Source organism: Anabas testudineus, chromosome 1 (assembly GCF_900324465.2).
Source record: "Anabas testudineus chromosome 1, fAnaTes1.2, whole genome shotgun sequence".
Taxonomy (NCBI): Eukaryota; Metazoa; Chordata; class Actinopteri; order Anabantiformes; family Anabantidae; genus Anabas; species Anabas testudineus.
Window position 1 is genome coordinate 17,608,209 of NC_046610.1, and position 23,653 is coordinate 17,631,861.

The 23,653-nt window shown below is 39.3% G+C and overlaps 3 protein-coding genes across 8 annotated transcripts; all 3 read left to right on the forward strand.

Annotated features, from left to right (window-relative positions):
- The first annotated feature begins 1 nt into the window (after position 1).
- Positions 2 to 3,588, forward strand: LOC113162048 (probable pancreatic secretory proteinase inhibitor). Of its 3 annotated transcripts, none has more exons than XM_026360011.1 (4): positions 2 to 143; positions 588 to 619; positions 769 to 881; positions 3,339 to 3,588. In XM_026360011.1, the coding sequence occupies exons 1-4, from the start codon at positions 92 to 94 to the stop codon at positions 3,382 to 3,384; spliced, it is 243 nt and encodes an 80-aa protein (XP_026215796.1). In that variant the 5' UTR covers positions 2 to 91; the 3' UTR covers positions 3,385 to 3,588. The 3 variants fall into 3 exon arrangements, with proteins under 3 accessions (XP_026215796.1, XP_026215797.1, XP_026215795.1); XM_026360012.1 differs by lacking the exon at positions 3,339 to 3,588 and adding an exon at positions 1,003 to 1,154; XM_026360010.1 differs by lacking the exons at positions 2 to 143; positions 588 to 619; positions 769 to 881 and adding exons at positions 2,373 to 2,514; positions 2,983 to 3,014; positions 3,105 to 3,217 and having other exon boundaries at positions 3,339 to 3,586.
- Positions 3,589 to 3,840: 252 nt separating this feature from the next.
- stra6l (STRA6-like) lies at positions 3,841 to 11,459 on the forward strand. 2 transcript variants are annotated; one of them, XM_026360008.1, is made up of 18 exons: positions 3,841 to 4,027; positions 4,324 to 4,396; positions 4,698 to 4,798; positions 4,977 to 5,107; positions 5,219 to 5,339; positions 6,378 to 6,423; positions 6,521 to 6,646; positions 6,903 to 6,976; positions 7,175 to 7,283; positions 7,391 to 7,544; positions 7,691 to 7,766; positions 7,935 to 8,016; positions 8,496 to 8,544; positions 8,905 to 9,022; positions 9,119 to 9,238; positions 9,581 to 9,744; positions 10,192 to 10,332; positions 10,501 to 11,459. In XM_026360008.1, the coding sequence occupies exons 1-18, from the start codon at positions 3,987 to 3,989 to the stop codon at positions 10,746 to 10,748; spliced, it is 1,974 nt and encodes a 657-aa protein (XP_026215793.1). In that variant the 5' UTR covers positions 3,841 to 3,986; the 3' UTR covers positions 10,749 to 11,459. The 2 variants fall into 2 exon arrangements, with proteins under 2 accessions (XP_026215793.1, XP_026215794.1); XM_026360009.1 differs by having other exon boundaries at positions 7,433 to 7,544.
- A 172-nt stretch (positions 11,460 to 11,631) lies between these two features.
- On the forward strand, positions 11,632 to 23,294 carry tdrd7a (tudor domain containing 7 a). Of its 3 annotated transcripts, none has more exons than XM_026358906.1 (22): positions 11,632 to 11,829; positions 12,466 to 12,684; positions 12,907 to 13,051; positions 13,255 to 13,369; positions 13,486 to 13,578; positions 13,910 to 13,950; positions 14,367 to 14,407; positions 15,035 to 15,205; positions 15,516 to 16,286; positions 16,384 to 16,580; positions 16,836 to 17,025; positions 17,370 to 17,481; positions 17,826 to 18,037; positions 18,879 to 19,013; positions 19,531 to 19,614; positions 19,737 to 19,871; positions 20,450 to 20,560; positions 20,787 to 20,964; positions 21,061 to 21,212; positions 21,608 to 21,801; positions 22,169 to 22,329; positions 22,626 to 23,294. In XM_026358906.1, the coding sequence occupies exons 2-22, from the start codon at positions 12,481 to 12,483 to the stop codon at positions 22,856 to 22,858; spliced, it is 3,675 nt and encodes a 1,224-aa protein (XP_026214691.1). In that variant the 5' UTR covers positions 11,632 to 11,829; positions 12,466 to 12,480; the 3' UTR covers positions 22,859 to 23,294. The 3 variants fall into 3 exon arrangements, with proteins under 3 accessions (XP_026214691.1, XP_026214693.1, XP_026214692.1); XM_026358908.1 differs by having other exon boundaries at positions 15,573 to 16,286; XM_026358907.1 differs by having other exon boundaries at positions 13,913 to 13,950.
- The last annotated feature ends 359 nt before the right edge of the window (positions 23,295 to 23,653 follow it).

A 23,653-nucleotide genomic window follows, 5' to 3' on the forward strand; every position in this document is an offset into this window, starting at 1 on the left:
CACGAACACAAACTCATGCGTAGTTTTATTGCTGGTAAAACAGAGGCACACCGAGACGTTTCTGCCACTGAGTTTTTCATTCCCATACATCATGACTGGGAGAGTTGTTTTGCTGGGACTCCTGCTCATCTGTGTGGCTGCAGGTAACAACGTAACAGGACTTGTTTATTTATTTATTTTTGTTTTTTTGACCAATGTTATGAGCTAACATTTATGCCTGTAGAGCAATCTTCAGGGATTTATGTTTGCCAGAGACAAAAGCGTAAAATGAAATGAAAACAACATGTAATTCCAGAAACCGGAAGGAGATGGAATTAAGCTCAACGTGTTTTTTTTTACTTGAAAGTAACAAAAAATCCTTATAAAGTCAATATGTATGTTAGTATTAAATAACACTATTACCTAGATATAAAATATTGTAGTAGTTTAAACCTTTGAGTAAGCAGAATATTAAAATGACTTCTTATGTCCAATATAATGAGCATGTCACTGCTCTGAGGGTGTGGCCAGTTGTTATGTCAGGTAGGCTGCTTGTATATTCATGTTAGCTGAACCTAATGGAGAGACTGTATGTGCTTGTTCCACAGATGCCAACCAGAAGTCTGGAATGATGCGGGAGGTGATATACATACATACATTCTGTGTGTGTGTGTGTGTGTGTGTGTGTGTGAACATTTACCCCTCATAAAGATAGCTGCACAAATGTGTGTCAAAGATAAAAAGAGATGGAAAAAGTTTTAGTATGCTGTTATTGCTATTTTCTGACAGCCTTCCTGTCCCGACGTGAAGAAGATTTTGGTATGCCCTCTGAAGTTTGATCCTGTTTGTGGCAGCAATGGAAACACGTATGCTAATGAGTGCCTCCTGTGCGCAGAGAGAAAGTGAGTACATACAGCTGCTCCACTCTCCCACATTCACACGTTAGTCCTGCATTTCCTAACCCTGAGCTGTGCACAGCAGAATCAGTCAGTCATGTTGTGTCCTGTCGTACTGTCTCTGCAGAATGACCAAGACGGACATTTTGATTGTCAAGGAGGAGATCTGCTGAACTGCTCAGGTTGACACACCACCGACAAGAATCTGATAAAGAATCCAACGACTTATCATCTGTCCTAAACCTTTGTCCAGTTGCTGTGAATAAAGATCATTCAGCATCCCTGTGATATATATATATATATATATATATTTTTTTTTTTTGTCAATATGAATAAAATTTGAACCCAAAGCACATGCAAAAAAACAGGAAACCACCAAGTGCAGAAGGTGAATGATATGTAGGTTATCTCAGGGAATTAGCTTTGTTTACACTCCTTATACACAGTACCTGTGTGTGTGTGTGTGTGTGTGTGTGTGTGTGTGTGTGTGTGTGTGTGTGTGTGTGTGTTGTATAGACAAACAGAGAGTGTGAGCAGCAAACATTGGGGAAAAGTAAAAAGGGAGCACACTGCGATGCGTGGGGAGATGTGGGTCCAGAGATCAAAGGTCAAATACATAAGTCACATGGTTGAAACCAGGAAACAGGGAAGTGGTATCAACTCCCAGTCGCTTCCTTTATCTTTACAAAAACAAGGCTTTCGTGAATGGACTCATCAAGCATGATGAGAAACCGAGTGGATAATATCTAAGTAGAGATTATAAATCATTTTCCTGTCGCTACAGTTATGATACTGCTCTTTACTCTGTTCAGCTGACAGTTATGTGTTATGTCATATACAATTTTGGATGTAAGAAAATAATAATAATTGAGAAGTCCAGCATAAAGGAGGCTGTTAAACACCACCTGAGTCGAGACAAAGTCTATTTGTTAATACGATATGAAATTGAGTTATTAAATGTTAGAGATTTGCATTAGATTTTATGACATCTGCTCACTCGCAGAATCCTCTTTTACTGAGTTTTAATTAGATTAGTGTTTTATTTATGTTGCTAAATTAGAATCTTAACGTCTGTTCACATTAATAAGCTGCCACTATGAGGTGAACTGTACTGTCAGTAACTCAAACGTTAGACGTGAAGTTGTTGAGATATAGATTTCCAGAGCTGGTCAGTAAAGCAGGGACCACGTTGAGTAGAGTTGTGCTTCTAATGCTTTATAAAATAATAATTTAAAAAACATATCCAGGATTAGATGAAAAACGTTGTGTGGTTGTGTTTATTTGTGTTTATTTGTGTTTATTTGTGTTTATTTGTGTTTATTTGTGTTTATTTGTGTAATAGAGAATGTAGACTTGTGAAATGTGGCGTTTGTAACTACTCAGAAGTGTGAGTGTTAATTTGTGCTGATACCAATGAGTTTCTAGACTCACTGCATGTGACTGTGTGTGTGTGGGTGTGTGTGTGTGTGTGTGTGTGTTGTCACCTGCTGTGTTCCCACGAACACAAACCCATGTGTAGTTTTATTGCTGGTAAAACAGAGGCACACCGAGACGTTTCTGCCACTGAGTTTTTCATTCCCATACATCATGACTGGGAGAGTTGTTTTGCTGGGACTCCTGCTCATCTGTGTGGCTGCAGGTAACAACGTAACAGGACTTAATGTTTATTTATTTATTTATTTTTTGCCGTATGTTATGAACATTTATGTCTGTAGAGCAATCTTCAGGGATTTATGTTTTTCCAGAGACGAAAGCGTAAAATGAAATGAAAATAACATGTAATTGCAGAGAACGGAAGAAATAGAATTAAGCTCAACGTGTTTTTGTTTTTTTTTTTACTTGAAAGTAACAAAAGATCCTTATAAAGTCAATATGTATGTCAGTATTAAATAACACTATTACCTACACATAAAATATTGTAGTAGTTTAAACCTTTGACACATTCTAAACATGTAAAAGTAAGCAGAATATTTGAATGACTTCTTATGTCCAATATAATAAGCATGTCAGTGCTCTGAGGGTGTGACCAGTTGTTATGTCAGGTAGGCTGCTTGTATATTCATGTTAGCTGAACCTAATGGAGAGACTGTATGTGCTTGTTCCACAGATGCAAACCAGAAGTCTGGAATGATGAGGAAGGTGATATACATACATACATTCTGTGTGTGTGAACTGGAAAATAGAAAAAGTTATAGTATGTTGTTATTATAATATTTTATTTTCTGACAGCCTTCCTGTCCAAACATGGAGGAGATTGTGGCATGCCCTCTGAACTTTGCTCCTGTTTGTGGCAGCGATGGAAACACGTATGCAAACGAGTGCACCCTGTGCGCAGAGACAAAGTGAGTACATACAGCTGCTCCACTCTCCCACATTCACACGTTAGTCCTGCATTTCCTAACCCTGAGCTGTGCACAACAGAATCAGTCAGTCATGTTGTGTCCTGTCGTACTGTCTCTGCAGAACGACCAAGACGGACATTTTGATTGTCAAGGAGGAGATCTGCTGAACTGCTCAGGTTGACACACCACCGACAAGAATCTGATAAAGAATCCAACGGCTTATCATCTGTCCTAAACCTTTGTCCAGTTGCTGTGAATAAAGATCATTCAGCATCCCTGTGATATTTTTTTTAATACGAATACAATTTGAAACTAAATCACATGCTTGAATAAAAAATTAAACCTCTAAGAGAAGAAAGAAAATGAGATTTTGTGATATCTGAGAAACATTCCTTTGTAAAGTGGAGGCAGAAGGTGAATGATCGGTAGGTTATCTCAGGGAATTAGCTTTGTTTACACTCCTTATACACAGTACCTGTGTGTGTGTGTGTGTGTGTGTGTGTGTGTGTGTGTGTGTGTGTGTGTGTGTGTGTGTGTGTATGTGTGTGTGTGTGTGTGTGTGTGTTGTATAGACAAACAGAGAGTGTGAGCAGCAAACATTGGGGAAAAGTAAAAAGGGAGCACACTGCGATGCGTGTGGAGATGTGGGTCCAGAGATCAAAGGTCAAATATATGAGTCACATGGTTGAAACCAGGAAACAGGGAAGTGGTATCAACTCCCAGTCGCTTCCTTTATCTTTGCTGTACAGCAAAGGCAAGACTTCTGTGAATGGACTCATTAAACATGATGAGAAACCGAGTGGATAACGTGTAAGTAGAGATTATAAACACTCATCTTCCTGTCACTACAGTTATGATACTACCTGTCAGTCGTTTGTGTTATGTCACATTCGATTTCGGATATAAGAATATAATAATAATTGAGAAGTCCAGCATAAAGCAGGCTGTTAACCACAACCTGAGTCAAGACAAAGTCTATTTGTTGATACGATATGAAATCGTGTTATTAAATGTTAAAGATTTAGATTTTCTGATGTCTGCTCAGTTTTTACTTCAGTGTAGTTTAGTTGAGGTCAACTGTATGTCAACTGTCTCTGTATCTTCAGGCTCTCCATTGTTAAAGACTGTGAGAATGGAATCTCTATTGATCTGTTCCTGCACCTCTCGCTGATACCAGCTGTAAGTTCTTCATCCATTCAACCTGCGATGTTTACAGCAAAAAAGAAGCGAAAAGCCACATTTACCACAGATACAACCAGACTTCTTTCATGTTTCTTTCTTGTGCTGTGAGAACTGGTGATTTTTAGTTGTCACCAGTTATATGTTTATCCTGCAACGAAGTGAATGTGAAAGCTTTGACATGCGTTTGGAAAAGTAAAAATGCCACAAGAAATATGTTTTGCAGGGTATGAGACCTATTTCAGCAGTGATGTCTAATATATACAGCTGTGTTGAATGTACTGATGTGTTTGTCTTCCAGGTGTTGATTGTAGGCGTGCTCTCATTTCTCCAGAAAAGAGCCAAAAGAGTGGCCATCGACCAGAGGCTCCCCTTCCTGGAGGGACGTTTTGCCATTGTGGTGTGAGTACCAGCAAATAGCAGCAGAAGTAACGTCGAGAATAAAAACCTTATTGTAATAACTAAACCCTCCTTAAGTCACTATGACAAGTTTAAGTTTGCTCATGTCTGTAAGTGTTTGTAAAGTATATCAGGCTACTTGAGGAATCATGTGTGTAACATGGCTTTATTTGTGCACCAGGCCCCTGGACACTATAGGGAGCCTCAGTAATCGCTGGTCCTATGGGTTTGCATTTGGTGCCGTGTCCAGCAGTGTCCTGCTGCTCTTCTCTGAACGTTACATCCCTTTCACTGTCCCACCCTGGGCCAGAGGTACACTCTCTGTTTACAATGATATCCAGACTCTACGTTTACATATTTTCACTATACAGTTACAGTGTGAAAGGACATGTTGATGTGGTGTTTGCTGACTATTCTCCTCAGCTATAGTGTACCTAGTAGGAGCGCTAGAAGTGGGCCTGGTGTATTTCCCGTTCTTTGCCTGTCTGTCCACACCTTTCAGAAAAGCTGGGGCTGTGCTGGGTATACTCTACTCACTGGCATGGTAAATATTAATTTACATTATATGATTAGACACACAGTACATGTAACAAAATGTGAATTCATACAGCAGGAGTTTTCCTACAGTACATAATTGCTACTTGTAGTTGTAGTATTTTTTTGGAACCGTACATTCACATTTAGCTATTTAGCAGATTTTTATCCAAAGCAACTTACAAGTGAGATACAAAGCAAACAAATATCTAAACCAAGTCTGAGCAAGTTTTGAAAGTTGAGAGTGAGGTAGCTGAGCGTGCAGAGGTGGGTAGGTCGTTCCATCATCGTGGAACCACTGAGCTGAAAGGTTTTGCCTGGGATCTTTTGAGGTGAGCTGAGGTGAGGGGACCACAAGATGTAGTGCAGAGCACAATGAGCGAGAGGGATTGTAGACCACGATGAGGATAGCCGGTGATGTTGACCACTTAGTAGGCAAGGGTCAGGGTTTTGACACTGATGCAGGCAGCTACAAGAAGCCAGTGCAGAGATCTGAAAATGGTCTAACGTGTGTCCTTCTTGTCTGATTAAAAATGAGATGTACTGCTACATTTTGGATCATCTGGAGGGGTTTGATGGTGCACGGTGGTAACCCTGTCAGATATGACCAGAGTCTAGACAATGAGTTGTCGAAATTACATTACGATAATCCGAAAGGTAGGGTCTGATCTTTCTGATGTTAAAAAGGGCAAATCTGCCAAGCGACTGGAAGATGGAACCTAGGGATGTAGTATAGATGGAAAAGAGTAGAAACCAAGCACTGAGCCCTGCAGCACACCAGTAAAGAGGCAGTAATAGTTAGAAACCTGCCCCTGCCAAGATAGGTACATCCAGACAAGTGGAATTTAAGCCAGGCCAGAGCTGTCCCAGATCAGTAGAGGTACAGGGGGTAGAGGAGAGACTTGATAGTAGAGAAGAGCTTGTTTGTCAGGTCAAACAAAGTGCAACCGTAACAAACAAACACAACAGAGCACAGACAGACTGACACATAAATGCAAGTATGTGAAAGATCCCATTTTAATGGTCTTGTGTTACATGACGTTTGCAGGATCACTGTTACAGTGTGGGATACATTCACCTGTCCTGATGGCAAGGTAGGTGAGTACTAAACACTGGGAAATGAATGTGCCTGTAGGAAGTGTATTCACAATAAATTGATGATTGGACGACTTTGTGTGTATGACTTTTAAGATATTAGGTAAATACCAGAAGATTATTGCCCAGTGGCCCAGCATCCTCTCCCTTATCTTCCTCTTGGGTCGATTTCTCTACATTCTGGTTAAAGCTGTTCGAATACAAATGCAACTGGAACAGGAGGTCAGGATACGAACAATACATTACAATTCAGATTTTGTTGTATGTTTCATGTTGTTCTGGATGCTCTCATTATGGAATACATTAAATTTAAGTGACACATATTGTTTTATTTTTATTCTCTAATTTTACTCTTGTTGCATTTATTAGATGGACTTATTGTCTACTTCTGTTCTGCAATGGTTATATAATGATTTCCTGAACATTCTTTGTATTAAACTCATGAGCATATGAATGAATATTCTGAATCTGGTGCCAGGACCCTGAGGAGCTGATTGGGCACCACCAGGCGCAGCACATTAAGAGGCTGCTGAGGAAGACTCCTGCACACAGGTATGATAAACACCACATTTGTAATTTACTGCACCTTAGTGTAAATATGCTGCACATAACAGAGTTTAGCTGCCACAAAACCCAGATGCATTATTAAAACTTTGCACATGAAAGCAGCAATACACAAGAACGCACACACACACATTTGTATGTACTGTACAGTGTGCTGTGGTATTGACCTGCCTTTCTGTGTTGCAGTCAGCCGCTGAGCTGGTTCCAGAGAAGAGTGTATGAGTGGGATCCCTACTTCAAGTTCCCAAACAGGATCATCGGCACTGCCATTATATCTCTTATAGGCCTCTATATAGTAAAAACACCATCATCTCTTTTAATTCTGCGACATTATTCCAAACACTCTATATGTTCACCTGCTGTAGGTTAGCGTGTGTTAATTTATCTTTGTAACTTGCCTAGATGACTTTGGCGGACTACAGTCTCAGTGATGTGACTTTTCAGGGAGTAGAGAAATGGAAGGATACCCTGAACCAGCTGATCATCTCTAGCAACCAAACTGAAGCTCTGGCAGCCATGATACCACAGCTGGAGGAATTCATTCACGTGGCAAGGAGTGAGTTGGTCTAGAGCCGCGTTAGTTTCATGTGGATGGTAGATACAGTATCAGGCAGGATATTTCTTGCACCAAATCTATCTTGCTTTAAGTAGATAGTTAGATTGTGCCTTAATTTTATTTTTATTTGTATTTTATATTTTCAGCGTGCTGGCTGGCCACCACCATCTTTGCCAGTCTCAACTCTGTTGCGTACACCTTACATGTCTTGGCATGTTATAGGTAAGACAACTAAAATAAAAATATCTGGAATAGAGAAAATATAATTTAACTTATTTTCAAAACAAATTGTTTGGAAAAAAGTTTGATTTAGTTTTAGAAAAATGAAGGAAAGGGAAAAATTTAAGAAAATGACTCTAACAGCCATCACAAGGTGTGTTGATGTGACAGGAAACACTTGAAGAGGCTGTGGAAAGGAGATAAGGGTTTTCTTCCTGAGAGGTTTCACAAGCCCAGCCCTGCTGTCAGCGTTGTAAGTAACACACAGACACATAACAGATGGCAAATGATTCCAGGATAAATCCAAGACTGCAGCTTGTCAATGGGGACGACACTAAATCAGCATTCACATCTGGCATTAGTTTCAGTTTAACTGTTCATTACTTTCAGTTTAACACATAATAAAAACCTTTGGGCCACATATTGAAACCTCTGTGGCCACTGAACTCCACCATCTCTGCAAAAACACTACTTTATTATCACAGTTGTTCTAGTCTTAGCCCACACTTATCCCAGTGTGAAGAACAGACTGCACAACACAAAGCACAATGAAGCTCTGTCAAACACACGCATCTGGAAGCATGAGGTGTGTGTGTGTGTGTGTGTGTGTGTGTGTGTGTGTGTGTGTGTGTGTGTGCGTGTTGCACCATTTTCTATTCGGCGTCTTACTTTATTGCACATGTTTCCTGCACACAGTAAATGTACAAACAGGCTTTCATTACATTTTCACAGGCTTCCATTGCAAGATACTCTGGATGGCAAATCGCGTTTACACTCTGGGGTAAGCTTTTCATTTTGTGAAAGACAGAAGGGAATGGCTGTGTGCTTTCAAAAAAGAATAAACATCTTATATCTTACATGTACCCAAAAATATAGTTTCTTTCATGGTCCCTCTAAGGACACATTAACTCTTGAGAGACAGTTGTAATTATTGTTTTCTCTATGAGCTTTTAACCAGAAATTCATTATAAAATAAATACAAATTACTTTATTGAATGTAATTTCTCTGATATTTTACTCTGAAATGTGTTAAAATGTCACAAAAACTACATATATCGGTTTTAGGATGGAAAAAGTGGTTCAACCCAATGCGAGAGATGGGAAATACAGTGTCTAAAAGTGTCTCTTATACTGTTTTTAGGCTACATAACTGTCCATTGTGTCCATTTTCTGTTTGCCCTGATGATGGCCTATGTGCTGGTTCTTCCTGTGCTGCATGGGAAAACTCTGAGCATGCTCGCCAACCTGGGAATTATTGTGTAAGCCAGATTTTTTTGTCATGGCTGCTGTGAGATGGCACATAAATAAGAGGGTTAAGAATCGAATGAGATCTATTTTTCTCTTGTGTCTCTCAGTCTGACCATCGGTCTGGTGATCGGTCTGGTGATTTTCCAGGTGGTTCTGGTCCAGATCTTCTTCCTTCAGGACAAATTGTCTCCAACTGATAAACAGAAACCTCTGGCTCTCAATAACAGGTAGGCATATGTCAGTACAGGTAGAAAATGTGGGCCAAAAATCTATTTCCCCTGTTCCAACAAACATTAACCTATGAAATGGGAAGTGGCTGTGAACTGTATTTTTAGTTATCAGACTGGTTGAGGACATGAAATAAAGTCATACAACATCCTCACTTCAACAAAGTAAAGTAACTTCAGTGACTTGATGGAACAAGCAGTTGGTGTGATGGTATTTATACAGTGCGGAAAAACTCCTTCATACAATTTGTCAGTTGTCATTAGAACCAGTGAATATGTTTCAAGGATGTCTGCATGTTACTAATATAACATCATTGTTTTTTTTCTCCTCGTCCTCTTCAGGAAGGCATTCCACTGCTTCAACTACTTCTTCTTTTTCTATAACGTGGTGATGGGGGTAAGCAACTGCATCCTGAGGTTGATCAGCAGCATTGTGATGGGAACATGGCTGGTGTCACGCATTGACCGAACCATCATGCAGAGAGGATATGAAAACATGGATGCCGGTAAACTCAGTTCAATGTGCTAAACAAAGTTACATCATTTTTAAGGTAATCAGAAGGACTTGTATCAGAATATCACAGCCCTTGATCATTTGGTAAAACACTTCCCTTTTAGAAAATAGACAGAAATTGGTATTTCATTTTTATTGTTATGCTTGTGGGGTTTGCTTTGCTCATATTTAGAAGGTGTTACCTGCATGCATCTACATCTGCCAGCAGATGACAGCAGCTATCAGATGATCAGGGGTGCTGTAGTCTGGAGATAAATTGGAATATTTTTACATCCGTAAATGTTAAATAAATAAGTGAGTAGTCTATAAGGAAAAAGAAAAGGGGAAATTACCCAGATTAGAAATACCTGGGAACGTATGTGTCAAAGAATATTGTTTTAGCAACATTTTTGTCTGGGAAATTTCTATATATATGTATATATTTATCCTCCTATTCCAGGATATAGTACTTGGATTGGAATGATCTTCGCTGACCACTATCATAATAACCCAGTCATGGTGTCTTTTTGCCAACTGCTGGTCCGCAACTTACTAGAGATACAGAATGCATCCACATACTCAACATTCAACAATGCATCAGGTCAGTAGTGTGTGTGTGTGTGTGTGTGTGTGTGCGTGTTTGTAGCTCTGAACAATCATCCACTGAATAACTACTGTACTGATTCTAACAGTGTTAGATGCTTAAGACTTGTAACTGAACTCTTTTAATTGACTTTTTTTGCCTTTGTGCAATATCTTTTTTCCCCAGTGTCCCGTATCAACAGCCGGGCCAAAAGGCGTTGGAAATTGTTTTACACATTACTGCGAAACCCTCATCTAATCCTTCTCAGAAAGCACCACCTCTACTCATCTTCATCATTACAGACATCTTCTCCCCCCCAGCCAGACACAGACACAGTTGTGTGGGCTTTGGTCATGGCTTCTCAGGCACAGAGAGGCCAAGGAGCTTCACAGTCACCACCAGAGATCATAGTCAAACAAGCAGAAGACTGTTAATCATGCATTTGAATGCATTCTGATCTTATTCTAAAAAAAAAAAAAAAACATTGTTTGGAATTCAAAAATGTTTATGTACCCTTTGGTTGTGAGACTCTATGTTGTAGAAGGGGTGCTGTGGTGTTTTCAGTATGTCTGCTGTGTGTGACATTATCCCATTGGATACATTGATAAACTTGGAACTTTCCCTCTCCGCTCCACACACAAGCGGTCAAGGTCCAGCAGCAGAGAAGCACCAAGTCATGATGCTCCCTCGACCATACTTCACTTGTGGATGTGTTGATTGATGGGACTAGGCTGAATTGTTTTGCAGCACTACAGCAGGTGTTTGCATATATACAGGATTATAATCGCTCTTGCCTTAGATCAGACACCACTTGTGCCCTGCCTGTCATTGAACGGTCAGAACCAAGGCATAATTTCAGTTTCATTTGAACCACTGTACTGGGTATAAACAGAATCATGGTAAAACGTGAACTACGTTGTTGTGTAATAATCACAACAACCTTTAATACATCTATTGTAGAAACAGAGGGGGTGCATCGCAGCTGGTCATTTTTACTATATAAATGTATGTTCATTATTAAAATGTACATTTATTACAAACATATGAGCTACACTACTTTGCTTTCACAACTTACTTCTACATGGATATTAAAACTAAATTGTGGACATTGTATTGGTGTGACTTAATTAAAGAGAGTTCATGGGAGTGTTATTCATTTTGAATTTTATTTTTTTTGAAAAAACATTAGCTAACTACAATACTTAAATAAGTATAAACTGTCTCTATGATTTGATGCTCTTTAGATTGAAATTAAAAATTTCCGACAGCAAGTAAAAGCAGCATGATTTCGGTATTTATTTAAAATATCAGCTAATCAACGTCCGTTTTTTACAAGACTGAAAACGCGGATCTTTTTTAACGTCTGGAGTTTTTTTAAGATAAATATAAGATAAATAAATTTAACATAACAACCGGACTGAACCCGGCGGTGACCTCTTGAACTTGTGGGCGTGATTCTGCTCATGATCGTGAATGCGGGGAACGAAGAGACACGACCATTAACTACAAACACAGGTAACTAATGGAACTAAACATGGAAATACATTCATGTGTCATTAACCTTGAGGTAACTCCGTTGCAAACAGGCGTCGCTGCTAACATGTGAACTGTGGGCCCAAAAAACTAACTTTTTGTATGCTAGCTGGAAACGAGTAGCAGTGAGCTAACTGTTAGCCGTTAGCCGACGGCCATCTTGTTCGTCAGCAGTTTAGCGGCCTCATCGTCACTTTGTGGACACAGATTTGACGTTTTACAGAAAGCTAACATCAGTTTAAAGTCACATTTAAACTAGACCCGCAAAACCCTACAACACTGAAGCGTATGTACGTTAAAGTTTACCCAACTAAACTGCATTGGTTTGAAAAGACAACACAGCTGTCTTGATCTGGCTCCACTGCATCTTTGTTTTTGTCCCGGTGAGATTTAATTTATATGTCTCTCACCGTCTAGGACTAAATTAAACCATTCAAGTTTTCTATCTAGAGGAAGAAACAAGTGATGCCCCTAATACACCAACATTAATATTAGTTAAACTGTCTAAAACCTGAAATAGATCACGTTTCAATAACTAGGTTTGAAAACATATTTTTCACTTGCAGTTTGCATTGTGCCTTAAATGCTACTGACGTTTTCTCTTTGTCTCTGTTTCAGCTTGTATTTACCAGGATGTCAGACAGCGAGTCCATAAAGAAAATGCTGCGATCTGTGCTCCAGTCCAGCAAGACTGGTGTGTCCATTAGCAGTCTGCAGTCAGAGTACCGGTCACTGTGCGGAGAGAGCATCCCGCTGAAGAGACTAGGTTTCTCAAAGCTGGAGGATTACCTGCAGAGCATCCCTTCTGTTGTCCGGTTGGAGAACCGCATGGGTGAAGTAAGAGCAGGTTTTGTAGTGGTCAACAGTTGTCTCGCCTAGTAGTTTGATTACAAAGTCTACAAAACTCCCATTGTGACATTGATTTATGTATTTCCATGACTCTGCTAATACTGAAGCTCTAAAATGGAAAAGAACATGGTTTGCAAATTTCTTTGCAATCTTCCTGTTTTACACACCAGTTCATGTGTCTACATGTGTAACAGTAAATCTTCTCTATAGTTGAAATGCTTTGCTGCCGTGTGTGAAGAGACGGCCCACATTGCTGAGCTGGTGGCCAAGCAGAAGAGCTCCAAGAAATCCGGTCGCTCTCAAGTCGTCAACTGCAAAATGAGGTTCAAACCGTCCAACCCCTACATGCTGAATGGTAGGAGAGGCTGCTTTCTCTCTTCAGTCGGCTTGTATCTTTCCAAAGACATGATGAGTGAAGCGATGTAGAGAATATACTGTAGGGGTGTTTAGTCTGTGGAGGCACAAACATCCAGAATCCTTCAGCAAACATTACTCTGTATCCCACTTCATTTTCTCTTCTCTCTAAATTGACCTTTATCCATCTTTCTATGCTTTTAGTAAGACCAAGATCCTCTCTCCGCCAACCTTCAGTTGGTGGTGCCTTGAACTGGTCAGCAAACCGTTCTCAGTCTCATGGTGGCTACAGAGGCTTCAGTGCCACAGGAGACTACAGGTAGACAACACCTGCACTAAAGTTACAGGATTTTAATCTTCTGTTTTTGCTCTGTCTTAAGTTTATTCCGAACTAATAAACCAGTGTTTTTTTCTTGTGCTCTGCCAAAACAACAGGCAGTTCGACCAAAAGTTAAGCTCCATCACACCCGTGGAACACAGACAACCAGCTACCCAAACTGCTGTGAAACAATGTGCAGCAGCTCACAGGTGAACATGCACTTGAAGATAACCCTTATAGCTTGCAGACTATAATTATGTTTTTATAGAAATAGTACTTAATGAAAAATTTTACTCTGTGTTAGCAATGGTATAGTAGTGTCACTCTCCCTCTCCACTGTCAGAACAGTTGAGTCTTAGGATATAATAAAGATAGGAAGATATTTTTGGATATAAGATTATTATATCAGGTTGTATAAACAGTACTATAATAAAAGTTATTGCTGGATTCTCCTTTACTAGCTTATTCTCGTTTCTAAAACTGCAATAGGACATTTGCATTGGTATTTAAAGCATATTTAAGAAGCTGTACTGTCTCCAGCAGGAAAGGGAATAGCTCAGTGAACCTCCAGAAGACTAAAGGTATGTGGAATCTTCTTGGTTTGTCATTCATTTCACAACATGAATGCATTTTGTGTCCCTACATAAAACCCAGGGACCAGTGATTAGATTATTTCTACAACAACTGATTTTATTTTTGTGAAATTGTCAGATGATTGTATATATTCAGAATATGTCTTAAAACGTTTCACCCACTCATTCTGTTAATATTGTCACACTGCACACAGTGACAGTAGATCCAGTATCAAATGTTAAATAGGCTTTATGTGGCAATGAAAAAGATACTAGTGAGGTGATTACAGAAAGCATTTCACAAAAACAGAATCATTTCAAATGTGAGATCTAGAAGAACAGCCAGCTAAATCAATTTGTAGCAGACTATTATTGATGTCAGTGTCTATTAACATTTCCTTACGTTGGTGCATTGTTTCTAACAGTGAAGCCTCCTGAGCAAGCCTCCAGACCCAAGCAATCGCAAGTACAGAAAAAAGAAAACTACCATTTGAATGCTCAATTGCATTTTGTCTTTATTTAAAAATAGTTTCTGTTTGTGTATAGAAAAGAGAGGCATTCCTTTTATAGTTCCTTAAAATCTTTTGAGGAGGTACAAGCCATGGGCTCTGTTGAATTCACCTATAGAAAAAGCTTCAAATATTTTTCTATTTACCAAACAGAAAATTAGTTCTAGTGTTGTGTCGTCCCAGTTAGTGATGTTACAGAACATGATTTCCTTAATCATTATAACCATTATAACCAGTAAGTACAGTTACACATAATACTCTGCCTTTTGCTAAAGTTAAATAGCGTTTAAATGGAGTTTAATTCATTGTGCAGACCTCAATCAGAATCAGATGGACAAAACACATGAGAATTCAATAAAAGATTAGCTTATGATCAAATTTCTTTTCGGCGATTTTAATCTATTAAAATATGTCTGTGTCAGCACTAGTACTGATTTCTGTATTGGTTTATGACATTATGACATCTATAGCATATTGTTTATGTCTTACATATTGATTGTGATTTTTAAAAATACAGCAAATGGGGGGGTGGAGAAAAACGTAAGAATATTTAAACAGATCAGTCATGAAGTGTCTCCATACAGTCTAGTGTGTATGACGTGGAGCTGGTACAGACAAGACTAACTGAGCTTCTGAAGAAGTACTGCAGTGGGCTATGGATATCAAAACTATCAGGGGTCTACAGTGAAATGTTCAGTCAGAAGCTCCACCCTCAGGTGCTTGGAGATCTGGAAAAGTGGACACACATCTGTATGGTGAGTCAATACATTTTATTTGTAAAAACAGGCATCAACATGTTTATAGGCTTCTATTTACACCCCTAATTACAGTTGGTGTATTATCAAAGCAGATCCTTCCACACCTGTTTGAACATGTAAGACAATAACAAATTGGTTTACGAACAGCGTTTAGTTGGAAAATTTATGTAGTGAGTGTGTTTAATAGCATTATTTCAGCAGTACAACATGAAGTTGTCATTTTATTGGCATCATAGGATCAACTCGACTAAAAGTTTCAAGCTTTGTTGTTTCTCTCTTTTTATACACAACCTTTCCAATTATTGAGGGAGGTAAAACATCTCTTTCAGTCTTCTTCTGCCTTTCACCTATTTGGCCTTCGCAGGTGGAGCAACCTTCCAGCACCAACCGAGTTGACCGTCTGATCTACCCTCCTTTGCCTCCCAGTCCCTCTGTTGTACCCAGAACTCGAACCAACAAGTCCCCTCCAACATCACCCATTGATTCAACTATTACCACACCCATTTCATCCCCACCCTCTACACCAGAACAGTCTCCTGTACCTAAACCTAAACCTAGATTTTCCCCCCAAAACCCATTGGCTAAGCCTACTTTCATTTTTCCTCAACAACCTGTTGCAACCTCCTCATGTAAGCTGTTGTCATCAGTGACTGCCCACAACCCAGCACTTGCTCCACGACTGCCCCCATGTGTCAGTCCTGCAGTTTATGCTATTGGTGGATGTAAAGGTAATCATAACTTGACTACAGCTACCGTCAACCCCAACCACCACAATCAGTCCTTAGCGCTTATCCAGAATTGCCCTACATCAGCAAATAGTCCTGCTGCAGTCACTTTGTCCCCTGCCTTTGATTCTGCCACTTCCTCAAAATCATCTGCTGTTGTGGTGTCAGCTGAGGTGCGTCACAGATTAAAAGAGCTCCTGTCCAAGTATAGTCAAGGTCTGTGGGCCCATGCTTTGCCAAAACTGTACATGGACACATACAAGACACCATTCCCTGAACACCTTCTCCTAAACGTGTCTCTTTATTTGGATATATGGAGTGTGGAGTACCCAATACCACATGATAAGAAGAAGGTGAGTGAATGAAATGGCAGACCAGAGTTGCACAGTGTGGAATATTACCTGTTGTTGTATTAGTTTGTTTGTGACTCATATACTTTCCGGTGGTCAGGCAATTCTTTACAATGCCAGCAGAACAGACTTGGAAGCCACAGACAGTAAAGAAAGCCAGCAGTGCAGATGCCATACCCTCCCCTCTGGCATTCAGATCCTTGGTACAGTCGTTCCTCCCTTTCTGGTTTTCCCCTCAGAGCAGTACCCGTCTGTACTGATTACTGATGGCATAAGCAGCAATGCTGTTACTATAAGGTAGGACACACAATATCTGCGCAGACTTAAGTGCACTTAACGTTGTCAAGGAATATTGTTTGTCATTGTGAAATATTTACTTCATCATATTGACTTGGGTGATTTCTATATTATGTACTAAACCAGTGAGCTCCTCCAAGTATCAACACTTTAAGTCTTAGTATGACACTTTGTATACAAATAAAAATGTCTTCTATAAATGTTTTGTTCTTTTGTGTAAGTAGCCTGCCGTTCATAGTTGGTCTCTCTTTTCAGGTATGTTGGTGAGAGCTACTCAAATGCCCAAGAGCTCATGGAAGACAAAATGCGCTTTTTCTACAGCCAAAGCCCCCACCATCCTCTGCCTAATCCTGCTGTTGGCCAGCTGGTAGCAGTCAGAGGAGAGGATGGAGAAGAGCTGGCCAGAGCTCAGGTTGCGGAAGTGACGGCTCCCAACAAGATAAAGGTATCTTTATGGGCTGTGACCTACTATGAGGAATATGGAGGTGTGATGCCAAGTTGAACCTACTATAGTAAGAAGCTAAGAATGTTTTTTGTGGAAGGATATGAGACAAGAAACTATGGCTTATATCAAAATGATTGGCTTATAACAACAGAACAAGTACAAACACAGAAATTGTGTTTTGTAGTTGTTCTATTGTTAAATCTGAGAAATAAATCAATATGGCCATGGCAACATTGCTAAAAAAAAGTTTTTGCACAGTACTGTCAGTCAATCACTGAAGCTCATTTTGTTGGAGGCAGACTTTCTGGAACTGCATGGTTGAGCAAATGTTGTCTGCCTGACAGGTATACTATGTGGACTATGGTTTCTCTGTGGATACAAATGGGACTAATCTGCTAGAGTTGCACCAGGACTTCCTCTCTCTCCCCTTCCAGGCTACTAACGTTAGGCTTGCAGGTAAATAAAACATGAAGAATTGACGCTAGTATTTTTTTTTTTTTTTTTTTTTTTTTTTAAAGCTGATGTTTGAGAAAATTAATGCCAATAAAAACGTTTTTTCATTTTAAGAGGTCTTAAATTGCATGTGTAGAACACATGAATAGAACAGTCACTATGGTTTAGACACACAGTGACAAAGTACTGAGGAGGGATTCTGGACCATCCTTCTTTACAAAACTGCTTCAACTTAACCATATTCTAAGGATGTCTGCTCAGCTCTGTGCATTAAACTAAATACAGCAACATAACAGTCCTTTATAGCCCTGCAACTCTTCTAACTCATCTTTCTCTTTCTCCATCAGGTCTAGAGGCATTCAGCTCCCATCCCCTGGTCATGTCCTGTCTGGACCAGTTGGCACTTGGAAAGATTCTTCTGATGGAGACATTAGAGCCACGTCAACAGAATGAGACTCCTTTAGCAGTACTGTATGATACATCACAGGAAGATGACATCAACATCAACTCTGCTTGTCTCAAAGCTCTTCAGGACAAGACCATGAACAACCCTCTGACTGTAAGTCAGAATAGAACTTAGACAAAATATCCATGTCAATTATAGTGTTAATAAGACTTTTAAAGCCTTGTCATGAAAGTGCATTTACTAGCTAGGAAGACAATTTAAGTCTGCAAGAAGAGAAATGTGTCCAACAGGGATGTCACAAGAACTCATACTTTAAGCACAGAATCTATACCAAATACCACCTGATTTATTTTCACAATATCCAGCTTCCCCTTGGTTTTTGACTTTTATTAATTAATTTATTTTATATATATTATTTATTTTTGTATTACAGTCAGCTGATACTGCAGTAAAAGTGCTATGTCATCATAAAATACCTGTTTTTTATTTGATGGCACACTATAGTTTGTTTAATACCATTCATATAATTTTTGTTACTTCAAGGCTTTACCCACTGTTGTTGCTAAATATAATAGTTAGAATATAATAGTTCATATTGAAATACATTCATTTCATTTTTTTTTTTGTTGTGTTATTGGTACATACTAACAAATTTATGTTATTGTTACATCCATATCGTGGAGCAGCCATCCCACAGCCCAACAGCATATGTACTGTGGGATGCAGGAAGCCCAAGGAGAGCCCTCTGCTAAGAGCCTTTTTAAAGTGCTTATGCCATTAAATACCAGTAGGAGTAGCTGCTCATATTTTTCTCATGACTACCATACAGTGGCGCTCAAGTACCATTTTCAGTTTACCATTTGTCCACCAGTAGCCAATCACGCTTGTGAGAACTCTTTATGGAATTAAACCAGCAACCTTTCAGTCCTTAGTGGCACATAATGATGGTATTAACTATTGTGTAATCTAACTTTACTCTATCTGTGGCCTACAGGTAAATGTTACCTATCAGAACGTGTGTGTCACAAATGTGTGTGCAGATGGTATCCTCTACTGCCAGCTGCCCTGCAGAGGAACAGCAAGACTCAGCAAATTACTGGAAAAAACAGAGGCCTTCTTTCTTGCCCAGGTACACATTAGAGTGCACAAATACCTCAATTTGATCTCATACTTAACAGTATTGTTGAAGTGTTTAAGTTATACACATGATGTCATGAAAACACACACTTAATACAACGTGTGTCAAAACAGTAGTTGGAAATGCTTCATGAAAACAGACCTGTTCGCATTTACATGTTTTTGTGCAAACAAGGTTTTACAGTGGATGTGACATGACAAAGGCAGGGATGACTTTCTCTAAATATTTAGAGTAAGACTAAACTCACATTGTACTATTCTCACACATCTCTTAAATCCTTTTGAACATGTTTCAGTCAATGCAAAGCCTCAAATGCTTTTTAATTCTTCTCCTCAGTCTGTCAGTGGCTGTAATATTGAATGCCCTTTTACTACTCTGCCGTCAGCCATGTTGGTCTGGTGCTCACAGACAGCTGTGGATGGTTCCTAGTTTATTAAGCTTTCTGTCCAGTTCATAGTTTTTTTTTTTTTTATAGCATTTGTTCTTTAATTGTTGTAATTATTAATAGATGACATCTGAGTCCCTGGTGTCAAGGCCCTTTTGTGGCAAACTCTGTCTGGCCCGCTACAAAGGAAAGTGGTCCAGAGTGGAGGTAAGAACACATAAACAATGAGCCTTGATTCTCTGCCTTGATATTCTGTTATGAATACGTTTTTCTTTAAAACAACTTGAGTTTATTTTATTGGCATTTGCTCATGTTCCACATGTTTTCAGATCACAAACATGTACGGCAACAGAGTGATGGAGATCCTCTTTATTGACTTCGGTGTCCCAGCAACAGTAGAGGTCACTGATCTCCGAGAGATTCCACCTCCTCTCCTTAAAGACTTTGCCTTCATCCCACCACAGGTCAGTTGTTTAGGTCTGTGGGAATAGTAGTGAAAGTACATTTCTTTAGGTGTGTGCATGTTCTCAAGTGCACAATCAAAACATTTTCTACTCTTTAGTAGATTTGTGGAATCTCTTTGCTTTACTGTTAGGGACAGTGGTTCTTTGCACTGCATCCTGCTTCATTAATCTCATTTCTTAATAGTGTCTTAGAGGCTTTTGTGAATAGAGTTGGCGTTTAATAACATTTTATCCAGTCTGATTCTAGTATCCAATTAGTCATAGAATTACCATTAGAAATAATTGATGAGCTAAATTAACAATTAGCATTAAAGTTAAAAAAATATAAGTCTCTAATGACTACTAAGTGACTTTTGCTAGTAAGAGTGATAACTAAATTAAAAGTGTGGTTAGGATTAAAAGTGAAAAGTAATTATACACTTTATTCTGAAGTTGAAAAAAAATTACGTAAATGTACGAACATAGAAATCTATCACTACCACTCATTCATCCTTTCTTCACTTCTCTCGTTGTACTGGCGTGAATTCACTGTTGGACTGGTTTGGAAGTTGGGCACAATAGTGTTTTACTCTCCTTAGGCCATCAGATGCCGTCTGGCTGACCTCCTGATTCCCCAGGGGGATTGGAGCCCAGATGCTGTTCAGTGGGTGAAGGAAGCTGTTCTGGGATCTGAAGACTGTAATATGAAGGTAATGAGAGTTAACAAAAAGTTGAACCCTCACTTAAATTTGTCCTGTATTTATAATATTTATTCTTTATACTTTATCAGGAAACTAACATGATTATAACAGCTTGACCACTTCAAGCATACTGATGGTATATGGTTTAGTAAGCATAGTGTTGATCCAAATTAGGCTGAACATGTCGTATTTTTTATGTTTTGTTTGTTTTAGTCATTTTCCTTCCTCATTTTAGATTATAAAGTTAGATGAGCAGAAAGGTAAACTGCTGGTCCACATGTACCTCTTCATTGGTGCTGATGGTCAGAAGCTGGACAAGAGCATCAACTATCAACTAGCCCACTCCGAGTTGTGGAACAAACTCGCATCCCAGAGCAACACAATCACCAGCAGTAACGACAGTGAGGATACAGGTAATACTGGTCAAGACCCGACTTTAACAAAAATTAATTCTGGTTCCAACTGACAGTATTTGTCCCTGGTTTTTAATATTTTTAAAAAATATTTAGGCCTCAGTGCTCTAGTGGAGAACTTGAGTAGTTCGGTCCCAAACCCCACTGTGAAGGCTTCACGCCAGACTCATGATGGAACAGAGGACCATACAGCCACTAAAACTGAGATGGTGCAACTTCCTATGCCTCCTCCAGTGGGGCTTCCTCAGGTGTGTCGATGTGACATGGTGTAGGAGTTTACTTAGTATTTTACTACAGCTAATGAAGTCTACACTCTGATCACATCTTGATTGTTTTTTTAGGTCAGTCGTGGTGGTGTATAAAGGCAAAATCATAAAAACTCTGCCAGTGTCTAAATACTTTTAGACCTAACATAAGAAATGTGTATCAGAGTATCTTATATAAATCCAGTTTGCTGTGATGACAGTAGAGAAACCAATTTTATTATTCAGTGACGTTACTGGTTATTCACTGTTAAAGGCAGTGGTACAGTTGTTGCATCACACTTGTGATCATACAAGAATGCATTCAACCAAATAGAAAAAAATATTAAACAAGGCTTTGTGAGGGGAAATGAATATGCTCATTCTCCGCTCTTTTTCAGCCTGGCCAGAATATGGATGTGTTTATACCAGTTGCCTGCCACCCCGGTTACTTTGTGCTGCAGCCTTGGCAGGACCTGCATAATCTGGTAGTATTAATGGGGGAGATGATCCTCTATTACAACCAGATATTGAAGACCAACTCATCCACACACATCCAGAAAGGAAAGGTCTACGCTGCCAAAATAGACAAGAAGTAGGTGATTTCACACTCGATGTCCCGAGACTTGAATTGTTGTTAAAAAACACAACTGTGTTAGTCAAGTGTGCTGGTCAAGACTAACACATTAAAAACATAATAGCTGAGCCACATGTGTACCTTAAACATTAGTCTCTTTAGATCTGCATCATTTCACAATACAAATTTAAATATCAGGAAAGAAATTTCTCAACAGCAACTAAAATAACGTGTGACACTACTGCATTCATGTTAATAGCACTACATGTGTTGTAAATTATCGTAATCGTGATTAGTGTGCTAAAATTACTAGATTAGGAATTAGGAATTGAACACAATAAAAAATGAGGTCACTAATGTCAGATGGTTAATTGCCTCTATCTAGTTGGCACCGTGTCCAGGTGAAGGGGATTCTGACCAACGGCTTGGTTTCTGTCTATGAGCTGGACCACGGCAAACACGAGCTGGTCCGCAGTTCTCTGATCAGGCCCCTGATAGAGGAGTTCAGACAGCTGCCGTTCCAAGCGATCACTGCTCAACTGGCAGGCGAGTTATTCTCCGTCAGTGGCTTCACCAGTTTACATGCATTAAAACAAAGTTTTATTTGTACCAAAGTGTAATGAATTGCTCTTTTAGCTTATGTTTTAGAATTAGTTTCCAAACCTTTAAGTTGAGGTTAAATTTTAACTTCATTTACGTCCATCTTAGTGTATTTAATTTACAAAAAAAAGGTTTTACTAAAAGCAAAGTATTGTTATAGTCTCAGGTTGTCCTCTGCTGCCTCAGCTCAGCTGTGCACTGTAAACACAACATAATCAGCCTGATTACTGTTCGTATTTCAGGTGTGACACAGCACCAGTGGTCAGAGGAGGCCTGCATGTTATTTAGAAACCATGTGGAGAAACGAGCTCTGGTAGCCCATGTGGAGAGTGTGCAGGACGTTTCGGAGGTCAAAGGTGAGCTGTGGGAGCGCAGGTTAACAGTTTACCTCGTGGACACAACCCTGGAGGACAGAGACCTTTGGATTCACAACATCATGGCTGACATCGGTGGTGAGCTGTCTTCAGCTGCTTAGTGATGAGATTAAACGGCGAGCAGACTCTGACTGGTCCTATCTCCAAAATGTGGTTGTTGTTTTGTTTTGTTTTTTGTTGTTGTTGTTGTTGTTGTTTGTTCCCCCCACTTTTTTGGTTCCTCCCTGTATGTTGCATGTTGTTAGTGTAGCTTTTGTGTGACTTGATTCCCTTATCTATTTTGTTTCTTATGTGCCTGTGCATGCAATTGTTTGATGCATTTTGTACTTGCGTCTGTGTTTGTGTGTGTGTGTGTATGTTTCACATTCATTCAACTTAAATAACTAAACTGCATTAGTCTGTATAGTGGTTAACACATCACTGATGGGAACACCTTGTTTAATATTATCCTGTGTTACTTGAATGAAAAAAACTATTTGTACTCGTGTTGTTTCAGCTTGAAAAGCTGTTTGCAAAATTTGTTCTAATAAAACATTTGACCCAAAATCTAAACGAAGGACGGTGGACTAAGTGAAAGCTTTCAAAAAGTTGTTTGCAGAGATGGGCTGTGTACAGGCAATTTGAGCTACAATCTCTGGATGTATCGACAGTGACATTTTAAGTGTAGTAGCACACTTACTTGCGTTTAAATTGATGGAAAAAGCTCTTTTTGCTCATTAGTATTCACTCAATAACTCATGACAAGGTGAAAATGCAGCAAATTTAGCAAATTACTAGAGTCGGTCCTGTTCAGACCCTTTGCTGTGACACTCCAGATTGTGTTCAGATGTATCCTGTTGGCAGTAATTATCCTGAGATGTGTCCAGAATGTGACTTAGTTTACTTATGGCAAATTG

Bases quoted from the DNA above. Each gene is read 5' to 3' on its own strand.
- tdrd7a (XM_026358906.1), top strand. From the start codon at position 12,481: ATGTCAGACAGCGAGTCCATAAAGAAAATGCTGCGATCTGTGCTCCAG. The intron at 13,951-14,366 runs GTATGTGGAATC...TGTTTCTAACAG, and splicing joins GAACCTCCAGAAGACTAAAG to TGAAGCCTCCTGAGCAAGCC. The intron at 21,213-21,607 runs GTGTGTCGATGT...GCTCTTTTTCAG, and splicing joins CTCCAGTGGGGCTTCCTCAG to CCTGGCCAGAATATGGATGT.
- stra6l (XM_026360008.1), top strand. From the start codon at position 3,987: ATGGACTCATTAAACATGATGAGAAACCGAGTGGATAACGT. The intron at 8,545-8,904 runs GTAAGCTTTTCA...TACTGTTTTTAG, and splicing joins AATCGCGTTTACACTCTGGG to GCTACATAACTGTCCATTGT. The intron at 10,333-10,500 runs GTCAGTAGTGTG...TTTTTTCCCCAG, and splicing joins AACATTCAACAATGCATCAG to TGTCCCGTATCAACAGCCGG.
- LOC113162048 (XM_026360011.1), top strand. From the start codon at position 92: ATGACTGGGAGAGTTGTTTTGCTGGGACTCCTGCTCATCTGTGTGGCT. The intron at 144-587 runs GTAACAACGTAA...CTTGTTCCACAG, and splicing joins GCTCATCTGTGTGGCTGCAG to ATGCCAACCAGAAGTCTGGA. The intron at 620-768 runs GTGATATACATA...ATTTTCTGACAG, and splicing joins AGTCTGGAATGATGCGGGAG to CCTTCCTGTCCCGACGTGAA.